This window comes from Symphalangus syndactylus, chromosome 3 (genome assembly GCF_028878055.3).
Source record: "Symphalangus syndactylus isolate Jambi chromosome 3, NHGRI_mSymSyn1-v2.1_pri, whole genome shotgun sequence".
In the NCBI taxonomy this organism is placed as follows: domain Eukaryota; kingdom Metazoa; phylum Chordata; class Mammalia; order Primates; family Hylobatidae; genus Symphalangus; species Symphalangus syndactylus.
The window spans coordinates 52,997,901-53,019,294 of NC_072425.2; the positions used below are offsets into that span (position 1 = coordinate 52,997,901).

Consider the following 21,394-nt stretch of genomic DNA (forward strand, 5'->3'; position numbering starts at 1 on the left):
AGACATTCATAAAGTGCTTCCAAGAATATGCTACAAATTCCTGCTTAAGAGCTGATGTCTCCATGCCAATGACAATTCCTGTAGGACTCAGCTAAAAAATCCAACATTTTCCAAAATGTTTTAATTTCTAAATATTTGCCAGCATGCTGTATAAATCATTGAATAACATATTAAATCCAGTGAATATGTGTCAGATTCTGTTCACAGAGTTAGGGTGCATACTTGGCTTTGAGGCCATTTACCAGGGATTGCACCGTTAAGAATGTAAAGTATTGGCCAGGCATGGTGGCACGGTGGCTCATGCCTGTAATCCTAGCACTTTGGGAGGCTGAGGTGGGTTGATCATTTGAGGTCAGGAGTTCGAGACCAGCCTGGCCAACATGGTGAAACCCCGCCTCTGTTAAAAATACAAAAATTAGCCGGGCATGGGGGTGGGCACCTGCAGTCCCAGCTACTCGGGAGGTGGAGGCAGGAGAATCGCCTGGACCCAGGAGGCAGAGGTTGCAGTGAGCTGAGATCCCACCACTGCACTCCAGCCTGGGCAACAAGAGTGAAACTGTCTCAAAAAAAAAATGTATAAGTGTTTGGAGGTAGAATGTTTTATGCAGTTCTACCTGTGAGCCTTGGTTTTAAGGGATTGAATTGAACAAGGTGATGGAAATGTATAATTGTTCTTCAGTAAACTTTTTACTTTAGTTTTAGATTTATAGAAAAGTTGTGATGACAGTACATAGAGCCCCCACACACCCCACACCCAGTTTCCCCTATTGTTAACACCTTACCTTGGCATGGTACATTTGCCTCATAATACGGGTGCATTATTCTTGGCTAACGTTCACACCATTCATTTTCCCTTAGTTTTTACCTAATATCCCTTTTCTGTTCCAGGGTCCCGACCAGGATACCAAGTTATATTTAGTCTTTGCTTCTAGAGTGTCGTGTGTGTTTTTGACATGGATAAAACTAGATATTGAATGTGTCATTTCATTATACCAGCCACACTTAAATTTTTGTTTCATATTAAATGTTTTCCTCTCTTTAAAAAGTATCAAAAAACTGAAAGAAGCTTATAAATCACTACTCCCCTACTCACCTTCTCAAGGGTTGAGTTTCCCTCTGGCTTCACCTCACCATCTGTGATGTTTTTACAGTGAAAATGACCCAGGTCCAGCAGAGAAAAGTCAGGGCACTGTGCCTGTCATACGGATGACATTCTTGATGGTCATGTAGGGTACACTTACGAGCATTTTACCCAAACGAAGGATGTGCGATTTGGCTAGAGTAGTGTCCTCATTTTCAGGAGAAAAATATATTGAAGCCCTGAAGAGTAAGGACAGATGAATCTCCTCTCAGAATCTCTTTTCTGATGGCCCAGAAGGCCACGTGGCCTCTCTCTTGCTCCTCCAGCAACTAACGAGGACAGGGACCTTGATTGGTGAGCTCGTCATCTAGCTGGGGTGCAAGGGTGCCTGCACCAGGTGAAAACCGAACAGGCCTTTATGTAAAGAACGACTCAGGACAGGCACCGAGGAGATGTTGCAGGGCGCACGACCATGATCAGTCACCAGCCATATCGGGTTGGCAGTCACCACCGAGGCAGGTTGTGGTGTTGTGAGGTTGTCACAAAGTCATTCGGTCAGGAACAATGATAGCCCATTAGGTGCAGAAGCACATGCTCAGTACGTGTACCCATTGCAACATCTGTTGTGGTGGCCCCTAAACTGGCCAAGTTGAAAGCGTTCCCTGATCCTCTGAGTCGCCAGCCATTCCTCCTGGCTTGTGTGCAGCAGCAGTGGGGGCATGTGAAGGTCTCCCCACCAGGCCAGCCTGGCTGCTCCTAAATTGCCCCACCTTGGGAGCAGCAATCCTAGTAGCTCTGGCATTTTGGGGTAGTTCCCCCCTTTCATACTTCAGTCATCTCTGCAGCCTCATGTATGTTCTCCACATCCCCTTCTCCTTGTGGAGCCAGACCCCCCGAGTCTGGGAAGTGGTCTGAGTGAGCCTTATTAATGGCCTTGTTTATTAATCCCGTGGTACAGCATGCTTTCTTCTTTTTTTTCTTTTTGCTACTACAGGGCATGCATTTTGAAAAGTATAATTATAAAATTGATGCTTGTTCAGAATACTGCATATTATATGATTTCATTTATAGAAAATGTCCAGAATAGGTAAATCCATAGAGACAGCAGATTCGTGGTTACCAGGGGCTGAAGGAGACAGGATAGAGTTGGCAGGGGGATGACTGCTAATGGGAATGAGGTTTTTTGGGGAGATGATGAAATGTTCTGGAATTTCATAGTGGTGATCGTTGCACAACCTTGAGAATGTACTGAAAACCACTCAATTGCACACTTTAAAATGGTGAATTTTATAGTGTGTGAATTATATCTCACACACCATTAAAAAATTGATACTTGTTCACAGTAGAGCCATTTAAATTGAAATAAAAGAAATTTAAATTACCTATAATTCCAGATAAATAATAATAACATTTTGATGATGATGATGATGATGATGTGTGTGTGTGTGTGTGTGTGGCAGTTTTGTTGTTATTGTTTCCATGTTTCATTTATTTTGGAGGAAAGTTGGTATTCTTAGCTCTTTTTACGGATTAGGAGAAACCCTATTGGGTTCTGCTGAAAACACTGAGCCCTGTTTTCACTTGTACCCATCCTACAAGTTCACATACTTCCTGTCACATTTTGCTTATCAACTTTAGAAGGCTGCAGTATCTGGAGTGAGCCCAAACTATGTAGTATAGGAAGATGACACTTTAAAATTTCAAAATATAAATGGTGTCTTAGTTTCTCAGATTAGCAATAACAACCTAGTTTTGTTGAAACTTAAAGTGTCAGTTCTAAAGATCTCGTGATTGGACATGCTGAGTTTATTAACCACATTTGACTGGCAGGGGAAGTGAAACTTCCACGTGTGAAAATGCCTCCATTTCTGAATTAGAAGCTGACTTGGGAAGAGCTAGGACTCTTTTCCACAGGGAAATTGGGCTAGTGAAGCTTATTTTTCTTTGGGGTATGTATTTATTTGAGTGTTTCACACCATTTGTCAATTTCTAAGCAGTTAATAATTTTTATGTCTCTTTTCGATGTATGTATATAGTGCAAGTATGTTTGATTTCATGTGGTCTCTCTACATTTAAACAGTGCTGAGTGATGGTGTGTGTAATGTGCTGATTTAAAATTTCAAATCCAAACTGAAGTCTTTAATACTTCAGCAGAAGTCCATGGACTGCCTTGCATAGCTGATGCCAGCCTCTGTTCTGTAGCAGGAGGTGCTTCTGTCTCGGTTTCCATGATGGGACCACTCGTCCTCCCCCAGGGGTGCAGCACTGGCTGGCCCCATGTGGTTTACCTATTGTTGAGGAAGAGTAAAATACATGCAACTGTTAACCCAAGGAAGAATGGTAGGATTGCCCCGGGAGAGGTGTACGGTTTGTAGGGAGACTTAGAGAATAGAAACTTTTCTTCTAAATGGCTGGTCATGGACATTTTATGAAAGATGGCTCAGGGCTTGGCTTTTGGGGACGGGTAAATTTGGACTAGAAATGATAGGAAGAATGGAAGTGAAAAGCCACAGCGCCCATTTATGTCCTTTACATTGTGGGGTGGGTACTTGGCCGCTGCCAGTGGGTGTGGGAATGGGGAGGGGAATGAGCTGCTTAAGAAATTCTCCAACTCTGAATTTATTACCCAATTACCAGGACCTCCATCTGGAGGGCAGCCTGCGGCATCTGGCTACAGAAGTGTTTGATTTTGCCAGCCAGTGCTTTGGTTTCTTTCTCTCCCTCTCCCTCCCGCTCTCTGTCCCTCTCCGGATGAAGCCCAGGCTCCACTGACTTATTTCCGTACCTATGTTGCAAAGCCCCCACATTTGCTATTCTTGGGATAAGCTTCAAAATCACTTTTACTGTTACATCATATCTTTATATCACTATAGAATCCCTCTAGAGGTTATCATAATGTCTTATCCCTCTGTGTTTTCTACAAGTACTGGGTAGTTTTGCTAGAATGCCATTGTCTTTGCATAAGAAGCAAATTAAAGGCTCCAGAAAGGAAAACTTGTTTAATATGTATCCTGGTTTCCTTTTCCCAGGTGAAGTGGAGGTTCCGGATCCGAACGACCCTTTAGGACCCCTTGATGGGCAGGACGGCCCGATTCCAACTCTGAAAGGTGAGCTGGGACATGCAGGTGCTCTCCGTGTTCTCGGAATGCCCTGTGCTGAGGCTCATCTTGCACTGCCATTGCCTGAAGGAAGGTGCTAGGGGTCCTCTGGCCCCTTGCTGCCCCCTGGTGGTGGGTATGGTGGAATGCCACCTTGATTCCTGTGTTTCTTGACTTGGAGGGCGTTGAGGGCCTGTTGGGGCCACAGGTGGGAGGTTACACGCAGGGAGGCGTGGGCGGACAGATGGCGGCCTGGCAGATGGGGAAAGGGCCTGAGAGGAGCCTCAGGAGCTGGATTCCTGTTGCATGTGACTCCAGAGGTGTGTGTACATCTCAGTGGGCAGACGGCCCTCCTCCTCACAGCCACCTGGAATTCTGTCTTGTGGCTTCAGCTCTTCCCCTGGGCCTGTGGTCAGAGCCATGCTCACTTGGCACACCTTGCTGGAATGCACCATAGATTTGTAGGGTGAATAGAACAAGTTTCCTCCAGATGCAGACCTGTGGCTTGAGGAACTGATGCGTTTGCTAATGCATATAGTGTTACCTCATAGCCACAGATAGCCTGTCTCAGTCAGCTCAGGCTGCCTTAGCAAGTACCACAGACCGGGCAGCTGAAACAACACACACTTCCTAGTTCTGGAGGCTGGAGGTCCAAGATCAAGGTGCCAGCACAGTTGGGTTCTGGAGAGGACCCTCCTCCTCGCTTGCAGGCAGCCGCCGCCTTGCTGTGTCCTCATACGGTGGAGAGAGAGAGGTCTGTTTGATTCTCTTCTCATAAGGTCACTATTCCCGTCATGGAGGCCCCGCCGAAACCGACCCAGTAGTCCTATAGGCGGTTCTTTGGGATAAACAGAGAAATTGACCCTTCTGGTCTTAAAATTTGAAACTTGCATTTGTTTTATCTTGAGTTCCTTTTTCAGGAAAAGGATGCCCAGACCTCTCGAAAAAGTATCGAATCATGCTTCTCCAGGCCCTCCTTCATCATGTCTGCTTCCTTACCCCTCCTTAGTTCCTGTTTTCTCACACATAGTTACATTTCTTCTCTGATGTATAAACCCCAAATTTTAGTCCATTGGGGAGATGGATTTGAGACTGAGTTCTCATCTCCTTGGCTGCAGCACCTGATTAAACCAAATAAGGTCCTTTTCCTTGGCACTGCTTGTTGTTTCAGTGATTGGCTTTCTGTGTGGGGAGCAGGAGGACCTAGACCGAATCCCAGTGTTTTCATAACAACCCCCTCATGACCTCATCTAATCCTGATTACCTTCCAAAGGCCTCACCTGCAAATATCATCACATTGAGGGATAGAGCTTCAACTTATGGGTTTGGGGGGCACCACTGCTCAGTCCATAACGATCAACTGCCAGAACAGCCACTTTATTTCTGTCCAATCTACAGAGTGGCTCTGCACAGCTTCCACATGGAGGTCAGTTGTTTAAAACCAAGAGCAGGTGGAGCTCTGCCCAGCATGAAGGGTAGCAGTGAGGCTGGTGCCTGGTGCTTGGAGGCTTCCTTAAGAGGATTCCATCTGTTGTAGGATGTTAAATGTAGTAAACGCATGCTCTGAAAGCTTGTTTAGCACACTGGCCTTGGGGACCACATTTCCTTAGGAAGACAAATAGTTTTTGATGGTTAGATTGTCAACTTCTTTCTCAAAAGCCTGACTTAACCCACAGTGCAGACAAACCACAGATACTTACTGATTGCCCCCATAGCTGGCTCTGCACGAGATCCTAGGACATGTGTTGGCTGAACTGTGCTCTCTGCTGTGTGGATTTTACAGGTCTGGGGAGAGGCAAACTGTCAGGTCATGATAAAATTGAGTTGTGGCAAGTGGCCTGAAGGAAGAGATCAGGTTTTGGGAGGGTAGAAGAGGAACAGATCTGTTGATTTGGGCACAGATGGTAGTGCTGAGATCTGAAGAGTGGACACTGGCCAAGAGAAAACGGGAGGGAAGTGTGTGCGAAGCCCAGTGGGGGCCCTGGGTCAAGCAGGACTTGGTGTCGTGGTGGTACCACAGGGCCGATGCCTGGCTTATGGGCTGGGGCAAGGTGGAGGTCAGAGTCAGCCGGGGCTAAACCTATGAATCTCAATAGGGCAGCCGGAAGGCTCTTGAAATTCAAGTCAGTTAGAATTGATTTCAGTTCCTTGGTTGTGCTAGCTACATTTCAATTTGGCAAGAGGCTCCCACTATGGGTAGCACAGATCTAAAATGTTCCAGTATCACAGAAAGTTCATGGGGCAGCCCTGGGCTATGCCCTGCACAGCACTTTAGGTCCCGGAATTTGTGTTAAATTGTCAGTTGTTGAGGGCGTCTGGTGTGGGGGGTGGTACAGTCCGACTCACTCTGTGAAAAAAATCACACGGCAGCTGTGAAGCACTGTTCAAGAAGCAGAGGATGCAGTTGAGGGGGAGGGGGCGAGTGACGAGAAGCAGACAGGCCATATTAACGGCCGAGAATCCAACTTGAGTCATTCCATAGACTCCGATATTTCCTTGGGAAAATGTATTGCAGTCCTTTGTTTCAGATGCGCTGCAAACCTCTCACCTGGGGGCTTCCTTGTGGGCCTGGGGCGGGGCTGTGCCAAGACTCCTGGAGCAGGGGGCTGCAGGGGGCCTGGGACTGCATGTAGAATGGGAGCTGTTCTTTAAGTGGAGTGATCACAAATAACCCTGCGAGGCAGAAGCAGCTGCATATTCATGATGCACTTAGGAAGATGCATTTGCTTATCAAGGTGAAAAAATGACCATCGGATGAAATTTAACAGAAAATTTTATTCCCTGGATGCTGCAAGCTCCCAGCATTTATAAGTCAAATTCAGTGCCCTAAGGTAGGATTCTCTCAGTTCCGTTTCTGGAAGTGGAGCAACTTCTCAAGCGTAGAATAGAATGCTTTCTACTGTGCTTTTTGTTTGTTGGGATTTGATAACCTCTTGACTTTTTTGTTGTTGTTGTTAACCCACAAGTGATTGGGTTAAAAACCATGTGTGTTCACTGCGTTCCCATGACCGAAAGGAGTTGATTGATTACAGAGTTTGGAAGTTTGCCTTGAACCTGTCCAGAGCACAGAAACACTGACGCTGAAGGTGGCCCATCAAGTGGGCACGTCTGTACATACATGCATGTTTATGAAAGGGTAGTACAAAAAGAAAGCAAAGAAACACAGAAGGCCGGGCTGTGTTTCTTTGCAGGAGCAGGATAGTGTAGTATAGTACCGCAGTTCTGAGCGTAGGTTTGCAAGAGGATGGGCCTGGATAAATGGTGGCTTCACCCTTCCCCCTGGGGTCAGGGCCTTGGGCATGGCACTGCTCTCAGCACAGTTTCAAGATGGGAGCACCCCCAGTGTAGGCGGGATGAAAGGGCTTGCTCAGTTCACTGCAAGCACCTAGAAGCAGTAGCTGATGCTGGTGCCATTTGTTAGCATCACAATCGTGATGATTGGTGGAGCCATCAGCACTCTCAGTGGGACAGGATCTGTAGTGAACTGCCCCCCAGAAGTCTCAGGGTAGGGGCCCCAATCTTTCCCTTGCTCATGAATTATGTCGTCCTGTAGTGTGATTTTACTTCCTTTTGAGTTCTTGCTCTTACACAAATGGAGACTCACTCCACCCGTCCTTCTACTCCTGGCCCCTTCCTTATATGATTAGTAATAGAAGGAGTCAGCCTGGCAAAGCCAGACTCATTCTTCCTGCACGTTTTTGCTCATAGAGCTTCTGGGAATGTCACACTTGGCCACATTTGGCCTAATCACATGTATAATCATAGTTGAATGTACTATATTAGCTATTTATTTAACCCAGTCATCAGTCATGATGTATAAGCATCTGCAAAATCACTGGCAGGTGACATTGGCCTGTGGACCAGTTCGTTAGTGATATGACAGCTCTACTTTTGGCCAAGCAAAAGCGAATCTAAGAATTAGCTGGAAAAAGCCTTTTGTTCAGATGTCCTGGGTCAGTGTTTGGCGTGAAGCTTATATTTGGTAGATGGTATCAAGAGGGGGAGAGAGAGAGACAGAGAGAGAGAAGAGAGAGAGACAGATTCTCAGAGCAAAAAGCCTATATAGAGAAAATGAACACTAAGGATGTTGTGATTTACAGATGAAAAGGTTGCCTTCAGTTTTCATATGCCAAAGTATTGTTGTTGTTTAAGACTGCAGGCAACTGTAGGACTTGGTTATAACTGGGTTAACGTGAGTGAATATTTAACAGAGCTTTGTCTTCGTTGTTACATTAGACGTCCAGTAGACATACATACATACATGTTTTAGAATTATTCTATTACTTACAGAGGCTTATATCTGACCTAGAAACCACATGCTCTTTTGTTCCAAGGCTGTGTTTTAAATGCACATGGAATACAGCTTGTGTTTTGTAAGATCAGTACTTTGGAATGTTTGTGGGAAGTGGATAATTTCTGAAGGTCGGGGTGGGGTGGTGTGGGCTCGCCCATCTGCTGGCCTCCTGTTCTGGCCCAGCCAAAATAGACCTGGTGAGCTGTGTCTCTCGTCTTCAGAGAAGAGCTGCTTCTCGTCCACACTACAGCCAGCAGGGGAATTCCTGACTTTGCCCATGTGTGGATGTGTTGCAATTATAGGTGATCTAAAGTGGATTCTAAATAACAGGGTAGTGAAACCAGTGTCTTGGTTACTAGGCTGTTCCCTGCTATTTGTAACATGTCAGGCTGTGGTGCTGAACTAAAATTTCCTTGGAAAGAGAAAACAAAGCAGTCAGTAGAGCTCCTTGAGCTGACACGGAGACCGTGCCTATTGGTCTCTGTTTACCAAGCATCAGTTTCCCAGTTCATGTAGGTCATATTGGCTGAATTATTGTGTGTGTTTCTGGTTTATTCTGGAACTCCTGGCGTGCGTGCCTGTGTGTATGTATGATGGTTTGTTAGGTTTAACATAGATTGAGGGTCTCCAAGGCTAAATGGGTACAAAATGAAAATAGGATCATCCTGCAAACATAGTCAGCATAAAGTCTGTTAGGCCTGTGATTCACAACTTGGGCTCAGCATCAGGATGCGCCATGCAACTCTGCTAGCTGTGTGTCCTCTGGCCAGGGACCCCACAGAAAGTTACTTTTCAGGCTCCAGTTTCGGAATCTACAGAATGGGCACGATGAATGTTAGTTGTTCTGAGCGTGCACAGAGATGGCAGTTGTGCGTCAGCTGCTGGGTGCACGCCTGGTTCCAGGAGGCAATAACGTTGTTGTGCCTGGGCTTGTTGTTCCCTTAGAATAGGGAAGACACTCCCTGGAGTGGGTGTGCTCCAGGTGCCCAGACCAGAATGTGAGAGGCACCCTGCCCCCACCCATACCGAGTGAGCCTGGGGTGGGCCCCCATGCTGACCGCCAGCAGGCGAGCCAGAGTAAAGATTACAAGGAATTTCCTCCTGTCAGGTGATTGTAGCCTGTCCTCAGAATTCTTTTCATCTTGAGAACATAAAGATTGAACACAGAGGTGACGCTGAGGTTTACCAGATACCCACAAGGGGCACTCAAGCTCAAATAAGGATGCACAGGGGAGCATGGTGCAGTCCCCAGGGCCACCATGCGGGCATTCCCCTGCAGCATACTGCTCTGTTATTCCTTAATAATTTCCCTGCAAAGGGAGAAAGGGCAGGGTCTAGACACATAGAACAGTAAAGAGAAAATAATGTGAAGAGTACGATGCAGCAGAAATGCACATGGAACTGCTGGTGGTCTGGATGTCCAAGGCGGTACTTGGATGGGCACGGGGGGTTTCTGGGAGGATGTGGTCCCTGAACTGAGGCTTCTTGCATTCAGCAAGTATTTACCGAAGCCCACAGCATGCTGGGTGCTCAGTCTCTGAAAACGTCTCAGTATGAGGCAGTGTGGTCTCTGCCTCCCCTGGGCTCTCTGAGTGTCTTTCTAAGTGGGAGAGGCAAGCGTGGGAACCACAGGAGGACCTCAGATCGTGAAGGTGCTGGAGGGAGGTGGGGCCGGGACGAGAGTGAGCGGTGCTGGCTGTTGCTGATGGGGTGGTCAGGAGGCTGAGCCCCACCGAGGGGATGTAGGGGCAATGGCTGGCAAAGGCCCCACAGCTCAGGGTGCTCCAGGCAGGAGGCGGGCGTGGGAGAGGAAGGGAACTTAGGGTCCCACTCAGAGCACCAAGGTTATGGTCTTACGGTGGGCGCCCAGGGTCAGACTCGGGTTTCATTCTGGCCACTTTGGCTGTTATGTAGCCAAGGGCAGGAGCCAAGGGCAGCAGCTCAGGGAACCCCCAGGGCAGCTCTGAAGGTGCTGATATGCTTAAGGGGCACAGGTAGGGAGATGACCAGGCCGCCACCAAGGAGGCCAGGGTGGGCTCCATGCTCATCGTGGGGCATCTCAGCCCCGCGGGTGTTGACTGGAGCTAGAAACTCATTTTACAAGGACACGGGAGGCTTGCACTGAGCCCAGTGTCCACATCCACGTCCACCGTGGGCTGGGGATCGCTGGGGGTACATTTTATGTGGTGCAAAGAGAAGCTCCAGGGTGACATGGGGAGGGAGCAGCTGTCGAGCATTAGGACTTGGTGGAGGGAAGCCTCCAGGCAGGTCATTCTTAGGTTCCAGGTCAGCAGCCGGTTCAGACCCTGCCAGTCTTGTCTGCCCCTGCCCGGCCCACAGCCACGCAATCCCAAGCAAACCTTTCCCTAAGACGTTTTCTAACGTCCATTGGACAAAACAAACATGAGATTTCCAGGTTCTGAGCCTTGCACCACTCTGGAGACTGAAGGCCATGTTCGAGGCACCTTCGATCCAAGTAGGGGACCCTTTATCCTCCCATTGGCTGTGAGTCTGCAATGCCTATTGGAGTGTCTGGATCTGGAGCCACTGAATGGTCTTGGAAGAAAACTCTGTCCCACAAATAGGAGATTTCAAAGTGTGCACCGTTGGTTATCCGGGGCAGAGTTTGGGCCGGGCATTTGAGACTGTCTGGACTGTCTGGAGACCCACAGCAGCTTCCTGCCATCGGCGAGGCTGATTTCTGCCTCCGAGCCTTCCCTGCAGTCCTCAATCAGCGCCCCCTCTCTTTCTCCCGGGGGTAGCGTTCTGACAACCTGCGCCCAGTGGGGTGGCGTCCCTATGGTGGGGGGCTGTTTCCCTCATCTGACTGGTATTGTCAGTGGCCGTTGTTCTTGCTCCTGTGGGTGACACACACAGACAGCAGTGATTCTTTCTGAGCTTGCTGGGTTTGAGACCATACTGCAAAGGGCTGTGCCACCACCTGTCTGTCTCTGTCTGTCCCCCGGGGTATGCACACACCCATGTCTCTGTCTCTTTGGGTGGGTGTGGATGTCACCTGTGTGTAGGTCTTAGCTTTAGTTTCTTGGGCTGTCTCCTTCCTTCTACAGCCATTCTTCTTTCTTCTTCAATTCCTCTACCCTAGCAAAGGACCTCAAGACGAGGGTACCTTAAGACATCAGAATGTTTTCTCTCAGCTCTGGAGGCTGGAAGTCTGAAATCAAGGTTTGTTGGCAGAGTCGGTTCCTTCTGAAGGCTCTGGGGACAGTCTGTGCCATGCTTCAGTCTGAGCTCCAGGCATTGCTGGCAACCCTTGGTGCCCATGGTGCTCTGTGGCTGTGGTGGTGTCACTCCATCTCTGCTCTTTCTTCCCTCTAGGTCCGTGTCTGAAATTCCCTCTTACTATAAGGACAGTGTCGTTGGATTAGGGCCCTCTCTAATCAAGCAGAACTCCTCTTAACTTTGTTACATCTGCAGTTGACCCTATTTCCAAATAAAGTGACACTCACGGGTTGCGGGGGTGAGGACTTAAGTATGAGTGGCTGGGGGACACGGGTCACCCCACCAGACTCTCGGTTTCTCCAAAGGTACAAACACTCTTAGGTGGTTTTCTTCATCTCGCAAGTCTCCATGCTTCTTGTTTTCCCCGTTTTATCTGACTCCCATCCTTCCTGATGCTGCCCCAGGTTTTCTGCACCACTCAACAGCTCAGTGGGAAAGCCTGAGTGGAGTGGCCACTGTTCCACACCCGCAACGGATTTATTAACCTGAAAGTATCTTCCCTTGGGAGGAGCAGCTTTATGTCCTTCCTGCAGCTCTCAGGATTTCCATTCCACGTGCCCTACCGGGAAATTTGTTTTATTTCCCACTAATCAAAGCTCCGTGACCTCATGATCTCTAATACATAAAGTTTTCTTGATCTTCCCGGACTGATCAGTGTGACCTGGTAAAAGCAGATCCTCAATGCCTAAGTAATTTGACCAAGTTGGTGAATACTTGGATGATTGGCTGGATTTAAAAATCATAAGTCGGGCCGGGCGCGGTGGCTCACGCCTGTAATCCCATCACTTTGGGAGGCCGAGGCGGGTGGATCACGAGGTCAGGAGATCGAGACCATCCTGGCTAACACGGTGAAACCCCGTCTCTACTAAAAATACAAAAAATTAGCCGGGCGAGGTGGCGGGCGCCTGTAGTCCCAGCTACGCGGGAGGCTGAGGCAGGAGAATGGCGTGAACCCCGGGAGGCAGAGCCTGCAGTGAGCCGAGATCGCGCCACTGCACTCCAGCCTGGGTGAAAGAGCGAGACTCCGTCTCAAAAAAAAAAAAAAAAAAAAAAATCATAAGTCGGCTGGGTGTGGTGGCTCACACTTGTAATCCCAGCACTTTGGGAGGCCAAGGCAGGCAGATCACGAAGTCAGGAGATCAAGACCATCATGGCCAACATAGTGAAACCCCGTCTCTGTTAAAAATACAAAAATTAGCTGGGCGTGGTGGCGCATGCCTATAAGCCCAGCTACTTGGGAGGCTGAGGCAGGAGAATCGTTTGGACCAGGGAGTCGAAGGTTGCGGTGAGCCAAGATCACGCCACTGCACTCCAGTCTGGCGACAGAGCAAGACTCTGCCTCCAAAAAAAAAAAAAAAAAAGAAGTAAGTCATTGATCTGACTGTGACTGTGAGGCAGAGCAGTGTTCCCTGGTGATGGGATTCCTCTGTTACTTTGCCTTTGGATTGCTTTAATGCTTGGACTCAGCTCCCTGTCCAGAGATTTGCAGTGCACAGAGAACTGGCCTGGGCACTGGGGAGATGAGCCTGTATCATCAGTTGCTAAAGCTGTGCCACTGTTAAGTTAGAAAGGGAAAGTTTTTTGGATCAGTTAAAAGGGAAGACTTCTGTTCTGTGTAACGCTATGGAGTGTGAGTGCTGCCCAAATCTAAGCGAGCCGAAACCTCAGTCAGCCATGCCTGGCTCCTTTTGGCCTGGCAAATTGTTTCTGGAGAGATTTGGGGCAGCTACAAAGGAATGTTTTTGTGAGTTGGAGGAGAGCTTAGAAAATGGTTAATACAAACCCCGTATTTTGCACATAATAGAAATGAAGCCAAGAGAGGCTAAATAACTGGCTATAAATTAAACACCAAGGGAGAAAGGAATATTGTGCTTAATCTCTAGAGAGCTTTCTTTCCCGCTTTCATGTTTGGCCCCTAGAGAATTGATGACGTTGAAAATGGTGGACCAGACTCATTTGGCAGCCCTCCCACGTAAATTACATATGAATGCTCAATAAAATACTAGTAAAATATGCAAATGCTTATATGAACGTGCAAGGGAGATGGAGAAATGCCCAGGAGCCAGGAATGGAAAGGAAGCAGAATTATAAGTGACAGCCCTGGGCTGCCACAGCAGAAGCGACTTGAGGTAGCCCACTATGTTTGCAGCTTTGGAGAACAGCCTGATTTTCGTAAGTCCTCAAGAAGTGTTTATCTGAGACCAAGGGCCGAATTCTGAAGGAGTCATAGAGTTGTGACATGAGCTCACCAACAGTGAAAAGTGGTGTCACCACATGGCCATAGCACACATGTGGACATGTCTGTGGGCCACAGAGCAGAGAGAGCACCAAGACATGGACACACCAAATCCTCCAGGGCTTTAATGTCAGAGTAGGCTCGGGAACATAAATGCTACCCTTGAGAATATGCAGGGGTAGGGAAATCCTGATGGAGAGTAAATGAAATAAGAAACCTAAAGTTACTGATTTCACTTGGAATTGGATGGATTAAGTTTCTTCTAATCAGGAGAAATGAGGGGTTAGGAGAAAAATCTAGCTTGGTTTTAGGAAAATAAAGGAATGTACATTTTGTGCACCCTAATATAAGGCCTATGAAATATCATCCCTAATATAGAAATGATTCAGCTAGGTCCAGTTTCATCAAGAACCTTGGGTTTCCACACCAAGCCAGGAGGGAACCCGTGGCCTCCACAGAACTGAGCTTTGTTGACAAGCTTCCCTGTGAAGCTAGGAGACCTGTGAGCTGCAGTCCTGGAGAAGAGGGATGAGCACATTGCCATGGGGTCAGCCCCTGGAGGTGAGATGAGAGATTGCCTCCACCCTGGCTCCAGATGGGAAACACAGAAGGGTCTCCCATGAGAAATCAGTTGGGACCGGCACCTCTGGAAGCCAGATTTACATTACCAGAATGCTATAGGAAATTCCAAGCCAAAAAGTTAAGATAAAACTTGGCACTGCCTGTCAAGGGAACCCAGTCCTCAAGGGATTCCCTCAGAAAAACCAGCCTTACAATAAAAAAATTACACAGCACACTTGGCGAGACCCAGGATGAGTGGCAAGCTAGTAAACGATGAAGCCAGAGGATTAAAGATGAAAGGAGGAAACAGAAACCGCATAGAAGGAAAAGCAGTGGTGGATTTGAAAAGGAACCAAATAGATCTTCTAGAAAAGAAAAATATAGTCCATGAAATGAGAAAGTTGATGGGTATGTTACAGGGTAGATGCACATAGCTAAAGACAAAAAGGGTAAGGAGTATTAAAAATAGGTAGAGAGCACAGTGGAATTATCATATGAGGAAAACCAACATATATCTAGAAGGATATTTAATATTTTATGAAATACTGATAGAGGTTTTATAGAATTGATAGAAAGCACAAATCTTCAGATTTGAGGAAGAGCACTGAGACCTGAGGAGGCTGAAATAAAAATAAATTTACTGTTAATGATAGACAATTTGGAATGGCAAAGACAAAGGAAAAATATTGAAAATAGCCTGAGAAGGGGAAAGTTCAGAATACTTGCAAAGGAACAAGAACTGCAGGACTTCAACAGTCACCATAAAAGCCAGAGGACAGTAGTGCCTCAAATTCTATACCCAGCTAAACTACCATTCAAGTGTGAAAGTCATGGATGTTTTTAGACCAAGACTAAGAGTGTTTACAGCCTTAGTCCTTTACCCAAAGAATGAATGTTATTCAGGATGAGCTCAATTGAACCTAAGAGGAAGGAGTGAGATGCAAGAAGTGTTGGTGAGGAAAGAAGTTGGTAGATCTCAAAATACTCTGACAGTAAAAATAACAATAATTGGAGGCTTAAAATCAGAGTGTATCTAAGCACTAGGAAGCAGTTCAACGTGTGTGTGTGTGTGTCTGTGTGTGTAAGTGATTATATTATAGCTCATAGCATTTAAAGTCTTTTGTAATTGGAGGACTTTGCTAAATTAGGTATGCCTACAAAAAGTAGTTAAGATAGCCACTGATGTATAATTTTCAAATAAGCAGAGGGGAAAAATGGAGAATTTAAAAATCCAATAGAAGATAGGAGAGAAAAAATAAAAGGCAATGGAAACATTAAAAATAAAACTCATCAGTTAAAAATGTAGACTCAAAATGTAAAATTATATGCCACTTATAAGAGTTATGTCTAATACAGAATCATAAAAACGATAAAGATATTAAAAAGATAAAAGTAGGGCTATGTTAACCAAAGGTTCCCTGAGGATGGCTATAATAATATCAGATAAAATGATCTTTTAGGCAGAATTGTTGCTTAGTGATATATGGACCAAATGATGTAATAAAACTGAAGTTGGGAATGCATCCAGCCCCATCATTTCACATATATCAACTCAACTTGAATTACTAAAAGCTATTTGATGAATGCGAAGTCTTTGAATCTAGTAGATAAACATATTAAAAATATGAACAAAATCAACAAGCTTGATCAAATGGGCACTTAAAACTCTGCCATGAACGTAGAATAAGCACATTCTTACTAAGCATATGTGGACCATCTTCAGGAAGCTGACTCTGCAGAGCATATCTCAGTGGCTTCAAAGAACTGTGATCACACAGACCATGTTCTGTGACAACAGTGCAATTAAAGCACACTTTAAATAACTCATAGCTAAAAGAAAAATGTCATAAGATATATTACACAATATTTGGGTCTGACTAATGATGTGAAGATTAATTTATTGGATGGCTAAAGAAGAGTGGAAGGAAAATTTTACACGTAATGCATACATAGAAAAGGAAAAAGATATAAAATGAATTAACTACAGAAGTTGGAAAAAGCATCAGAATAGAGAGATGAACAGACAGTTACACAAGGGGAGCCCCAATGACGAGAAATATTCCAAAGGATGTGGAAGCTCATGAGGAATTCATAAGATGTGAACTAAAACTGTAGCGCAGAACTATTTTATGTCCATCAGATTGGCAAATATTTTAAAGCCCCCAAACGCCAAATTCCGGCACAGCTGTAGGGAAGCACTTTAACTCAGATATTGTTAGTGAAGTACAAATTGTTTCAAGCACTTTTGAGACTCAGATCAATGAAAGATTTCAAGACTGTATGACACCACATCCAAGTGGATACGTTTTTTCCCCTTCCAACTTTTATTTTAGGTTCAGGGGTACATGTACAGGTTTGTGACATGGGTAAATTGTGTGTCATGGGGGTTTGGTGTACAGATTACTTTGTCACCCAGGTAATGAGCATAGTACCCAATAGGTAGTTTTTAAATCCTCACCCTCCTCCTACCTTCAGTCCTCCAGTAGGCCCTGGTGTCTGTTGTTCCCTTCTTTATATCCATGTGTACTAGTGTTTTATTCCCACTTATAAGTGAGAACATGAGGTATTTGGGTTTTGTTCCTGTGTTAATTTGCTTAGGGTAATGGCCTCCAGCTGCATCCATGTTGCTGCAAAGGATATGATTTTTTTTAATGGCTGCATTGTATTCCATGGTGTATAGGTACCACATTTTCTTTATCCAGTCATGTATGTACTTTTGAGAGACTCTTGTATATGCACAGGACAAGACATCTATATAGGTGGTCATTAAATATTATAATAGCAATAATGTGGAAACAGCTTACTGTCCTTCAACTGGGAAATGGATAAAGAAATTGTGGTTTGTTTGTATAATGGGCTATTCTATTACACAGTAATTAAAATAAATGGAGCACATCAACCAACATAGATGGATGAAATCAACTAGCAAATATGACCTTTCAGGGAAAATTTCTAAAAATATGAAATAATATAAATATGCATTGGAATGATGCATACAAGTTCTCTGGAGAAGAATAAACAAGAGTAGGTTTTGGTTGTATTCTAGAATTTTTTTTAAGTGTTCAAAGTAAAATATGGGAAAAATTAATGTCAAATCTTTATACGTTTTGTTCATGGTTATTGTTTGATAGCTGTGTTTTTCTGTATGTTTGCAGCATTTTAGCATTTAACATTTTTAAATCAAAAAGAATGTTGAAAAAACAATTAGGCAAAAAGATACGGGAGATATGAATTTTGAAAGCAAAAAGGTTATGTTATTGTTATTTGAAGAAGATGGTATCTATGTAGAAAATCCAAGGCATTCAACTGAGAAACCGTTATAACTAAGATAGCTGAGTAAAGTGGCAAGATCTTTAAAAACTTGCAAATGGGATTAAGTTAATTATTTTGAGATAAGAGGATCATTCTGGCTTATCCAGGTAGGCCCAGTGTAACCACAGAGGTCCTTAGGAAACTAGGGCTGGAAGACTGGATTCAGCAGTAGATGTGACAATGGAAGCAGAGGTTGGAGTGATGCAATGAGGAACCACTGGCCAAGGAAAGAAGGGGTCCCTAATGTTACTGAAACACCAGGGTTTGGTCTAGGTCCTGCTGCTCACCACATGGAAAGCCAATCACTGAGACAACAATTATTGCCAAGAAAGAAGGCTTTAATCTGGTGATGCAGCTGAGGAGATGGGAGCTCAGCCTCAAATCCATCTCCCTGTCTGACTAAAATGAGGGCTTTATATAGCAGGGAAGAAAGATAGCTATGTGTGAGAAAAGAGGAACATGGAAGGGGTAAGGAAGCCATCCTGATGATTGAGGGGCCTAGTGTCTTATTGTCTGGATGTGATGTGATGATCTGGTGAGTTTCAATTCTTTGATACTGAGAGGTCCTTTCCTGAGGAGGAGTCAATTTCTATGTTTATCCTAAAGAACTGTCTATGGCAGTGGTTCTCAACCTCCCGGCCATGGACTGGTACTGGTGCGTGGCCTGTTAGGAGCTGGGCTACACAGCAGGAGGTGAGCAGCAGGTGAGCAAATGAAGCTTCATCTGTATTTACAGCCACTCCCTATCAATTACATTACCACCTGAGCTCCACCTCCTGTCAGATCAGCAGTGGCATTAGATTCTCATAGGAGCGCAAACCCTATTGTGAACTGTGCATCTGAGGGATCTAGGGTGTGCACTTATGACAGTCTAATGCCTGATTATCTGTCACTGTCTCCCGTTACTCCCAGATGGGACCGCTAGTTGCAGGAAAACAAGCTCAGGGCTCCCACTGATTCTACATATTATGGTGAGTTGTATAATTATTTCATTGTATATTACAATACAGTAATAATAGAAATAAAGGGCACAATAAATGTAATGCTGTTGAGTTGTCCCCAAAACATCGCCCCTACCTCAGGCCATGGAAAAATTATCTTCCATGAGACTGGTCCCTGGTGCTAAAAAGACTGGGGACCACTGGTCTATGAGACTGTTGGGTTGGTTTCACTGGAAACCAGGGAAGGTTTGAGGAAAGTGATTCTCACGCAGAGCCTCTGGGAGGAAGGCAGCCCGTGTCACATGGATGTGAGGACTTTGACCCTCATAACTGTAAGATGAAAGATGTGTGTTGCTTTACGCCCCTGTTTGTGGTAACTTGTCACAGCAGCCATAGGAAATTAGTACACCATATAGATGATTGCTCTCTAATAGTTTCCCTATAAACCTAAAGTCATTTAGACAGAAATAATAGAGAGAAAAAGTATTTACAACAGTAAGAAAAATTAGAGGGCAGCTAGAAATCTACCTAAAAATATATGTGAAGATCTATATTAAGAAAATTACAAAGCTTTTCTGAATACTTCAGAAGGTCTGAAATAGATACATAGACCATGCTTTCTCAATATCATGAAGTGGGTAGTTTTATACAAATTATCCATTAAAGTCCTACTTTTAAAATGGAACTTGCTGGGATGATTTTAAAATTTAGAAGAGAAAAGTAGCCATGAAATTGAGAATATTGCCCCCAAAAAGTAACAGTTGTTTTTCTTTTTTTTTTTTTGAGACGGAGTCTCACTCTGTTGCCCAGGCTGGAGTGCAGTGGCGTGATCTTGGCTCACTGCAAGCTCCGCCTCCCAGGTTCACACCATTCTCCTGCCTCAGCCTCCCAAGTAGCTAGGACTACAGGCGCCTGCCACCTCGCCCGGCTAATTTTTTGTATTTTTAGTAGAGACGGGGTTTCACTGTGTTAGCCAGGATGGTCTCCATCTCCTGACCTCGTGATCCGCTCGCCTCGGCCTCCCAAAGTGCTGGGATTACAGGCATGAGCCACCGTGCCTGGCCCACAGTTGTTTTTCTTAATGTCCAAACATACTTCAGTCATCATAATTTAACAAATGTGATGTTGCCACAGCAACAAGCCAAGTGATTCAGTGGGGAGGGGGAAGGCAAGGTTAGAAGTGAATAGAGCTTGTTTTAGATGGGCAGCCAGAGAACACCTTCCATGGAGGTGACATTTCAGCAGGTGTGATACAAGAGAGACAGCAAAGAACACTGAGGAGTGGCCTTGGCCAACTGAACAACAAGGAACCAGCTTGCTGTGCTTTGGGGAGAGCAAGGGACTCCCTGTCCAGTGGGGGAGAAGTGTTGGGGAGGTTAGAGAAAATTTGAGAGCGTTGATACTGTGGATATAATCTAGTTATTCTCCATTATCTGTCTTTCTGATTTCTTTCTGAAGGCTCAATTTTACTCACCTACTTGGGGAGACAGCCATAAATTATCAGGTTACCTAATGATGGCCCCATCTGAGTTTTGGTCCCACTGAGCTTCCAGTAGAATGTGAAGGTGGCTGCCTCGAGGCCTGGCTGGAACGTGGTGCTGTCCGTGAGACTCTATCCTGGTCCCTTCTCACCTGGGCAGGCCTTTATATGCCACTGCCTCAGCACCTTCCCAGGTATAGCTGCTGGCCATTTAGCAATATTCTTTTCAATGCTAGTCTGGCCAGAACACAGTGAAATGATGAGCTGGGACAGGCAGCCCAGATTATATCAAAACCACCACTGCACATCGTCACAGCAGATTAGATACTGCATTCAACAAAGAAACAAAGACATGGGATCCAGTAGACGGGAGCATGGGGAATGCAGATTCCCCATGCTGTGCCTGTATGGTTGAGTTCATGAAGATCATACATACAGAACTTTACCCTGCCTGATTCAGCCTATCTTTTTAAGGAGTTGTCGTCAGCATTTTAGTGACCTTCCAGCTTTATGTTGTCAATAAGAATTACCTTCTATAACTTAATTCAGTGCATGGATAAGGGTTGGCTAGGAGAGTATCCAGGTAGAACCTAATGATGTTAATAATAAGTAGTGGTCTCTGCTCATTAATGACTACTCTGCAGACAGGTGCGTTTCCACTGTCCCGAGAATGAAGACAGTCTCCTCATCTTAAATCCACCGCCTGGCTTCCGCCACCTCTCCATCACCTCCACCTCCCCAGATGCTGGTGGATCCTACAACCCTTCTTACCCTTAGGGTTCACTAGAAATACTATAATTTTCCAGTTAAATCTGTAACAACAGATGCCTGCCATCTTTCAACTTCACTTGAAAAGAAAGGATCAAGGCCAACCAGAAATAAGCCAAAAGATTCAGAATATGAATATATCTGTTTTGAAGTCATTTTCAGATTGCTGTGTTGTTTTAGCTTTGTCTGATATAAGTTCATGTTGATGATTAACTCTCTTGTCCAACATTAGTTTTCCCTACATGTTATATTAACAGAATTGTAGTTTGCATGTTCCTTTTAAGAGACAGAGTAGTCCTCCAGCCTCTTGACCACACCACATACCTGCGTGTGCAGGCACACACATACATGTGCACCACACAAACACCACACATGCATACTCA

The 21,394-nt window shown here is 45.3% G+C and overlaps 1 protein-coding gene across 2 annotated transcripts in view; it reads left to right on the forward strand.

Moving 5' to 3' along the window:
* ROR2 (receptor tyrosine kinase like orphan receptor 2) overlaps positions 1 to 21,394 on the forward strand; it is a 233,319-nt gene that overhangs the window by 175,822 nt on the left and 36,103 nt on the right. For both annotated transcript variants that reach the window (XR_008656604.1, XM_055271958.1), the window contains exon 2: positions 4,111 to 4,188. Coding sequence is in view for 1 of the 2 variants with exons in the window: in XM_055271958.1 (XP_055127933.1) it covers positions 4,111 to 4,188 (78 nt within the window). In the remaining variant the exon portion in view is untranslated. The remainder of the gene's footprint in view (positions 1 to 4,110; positions 4,189 to 21,394) is intronic.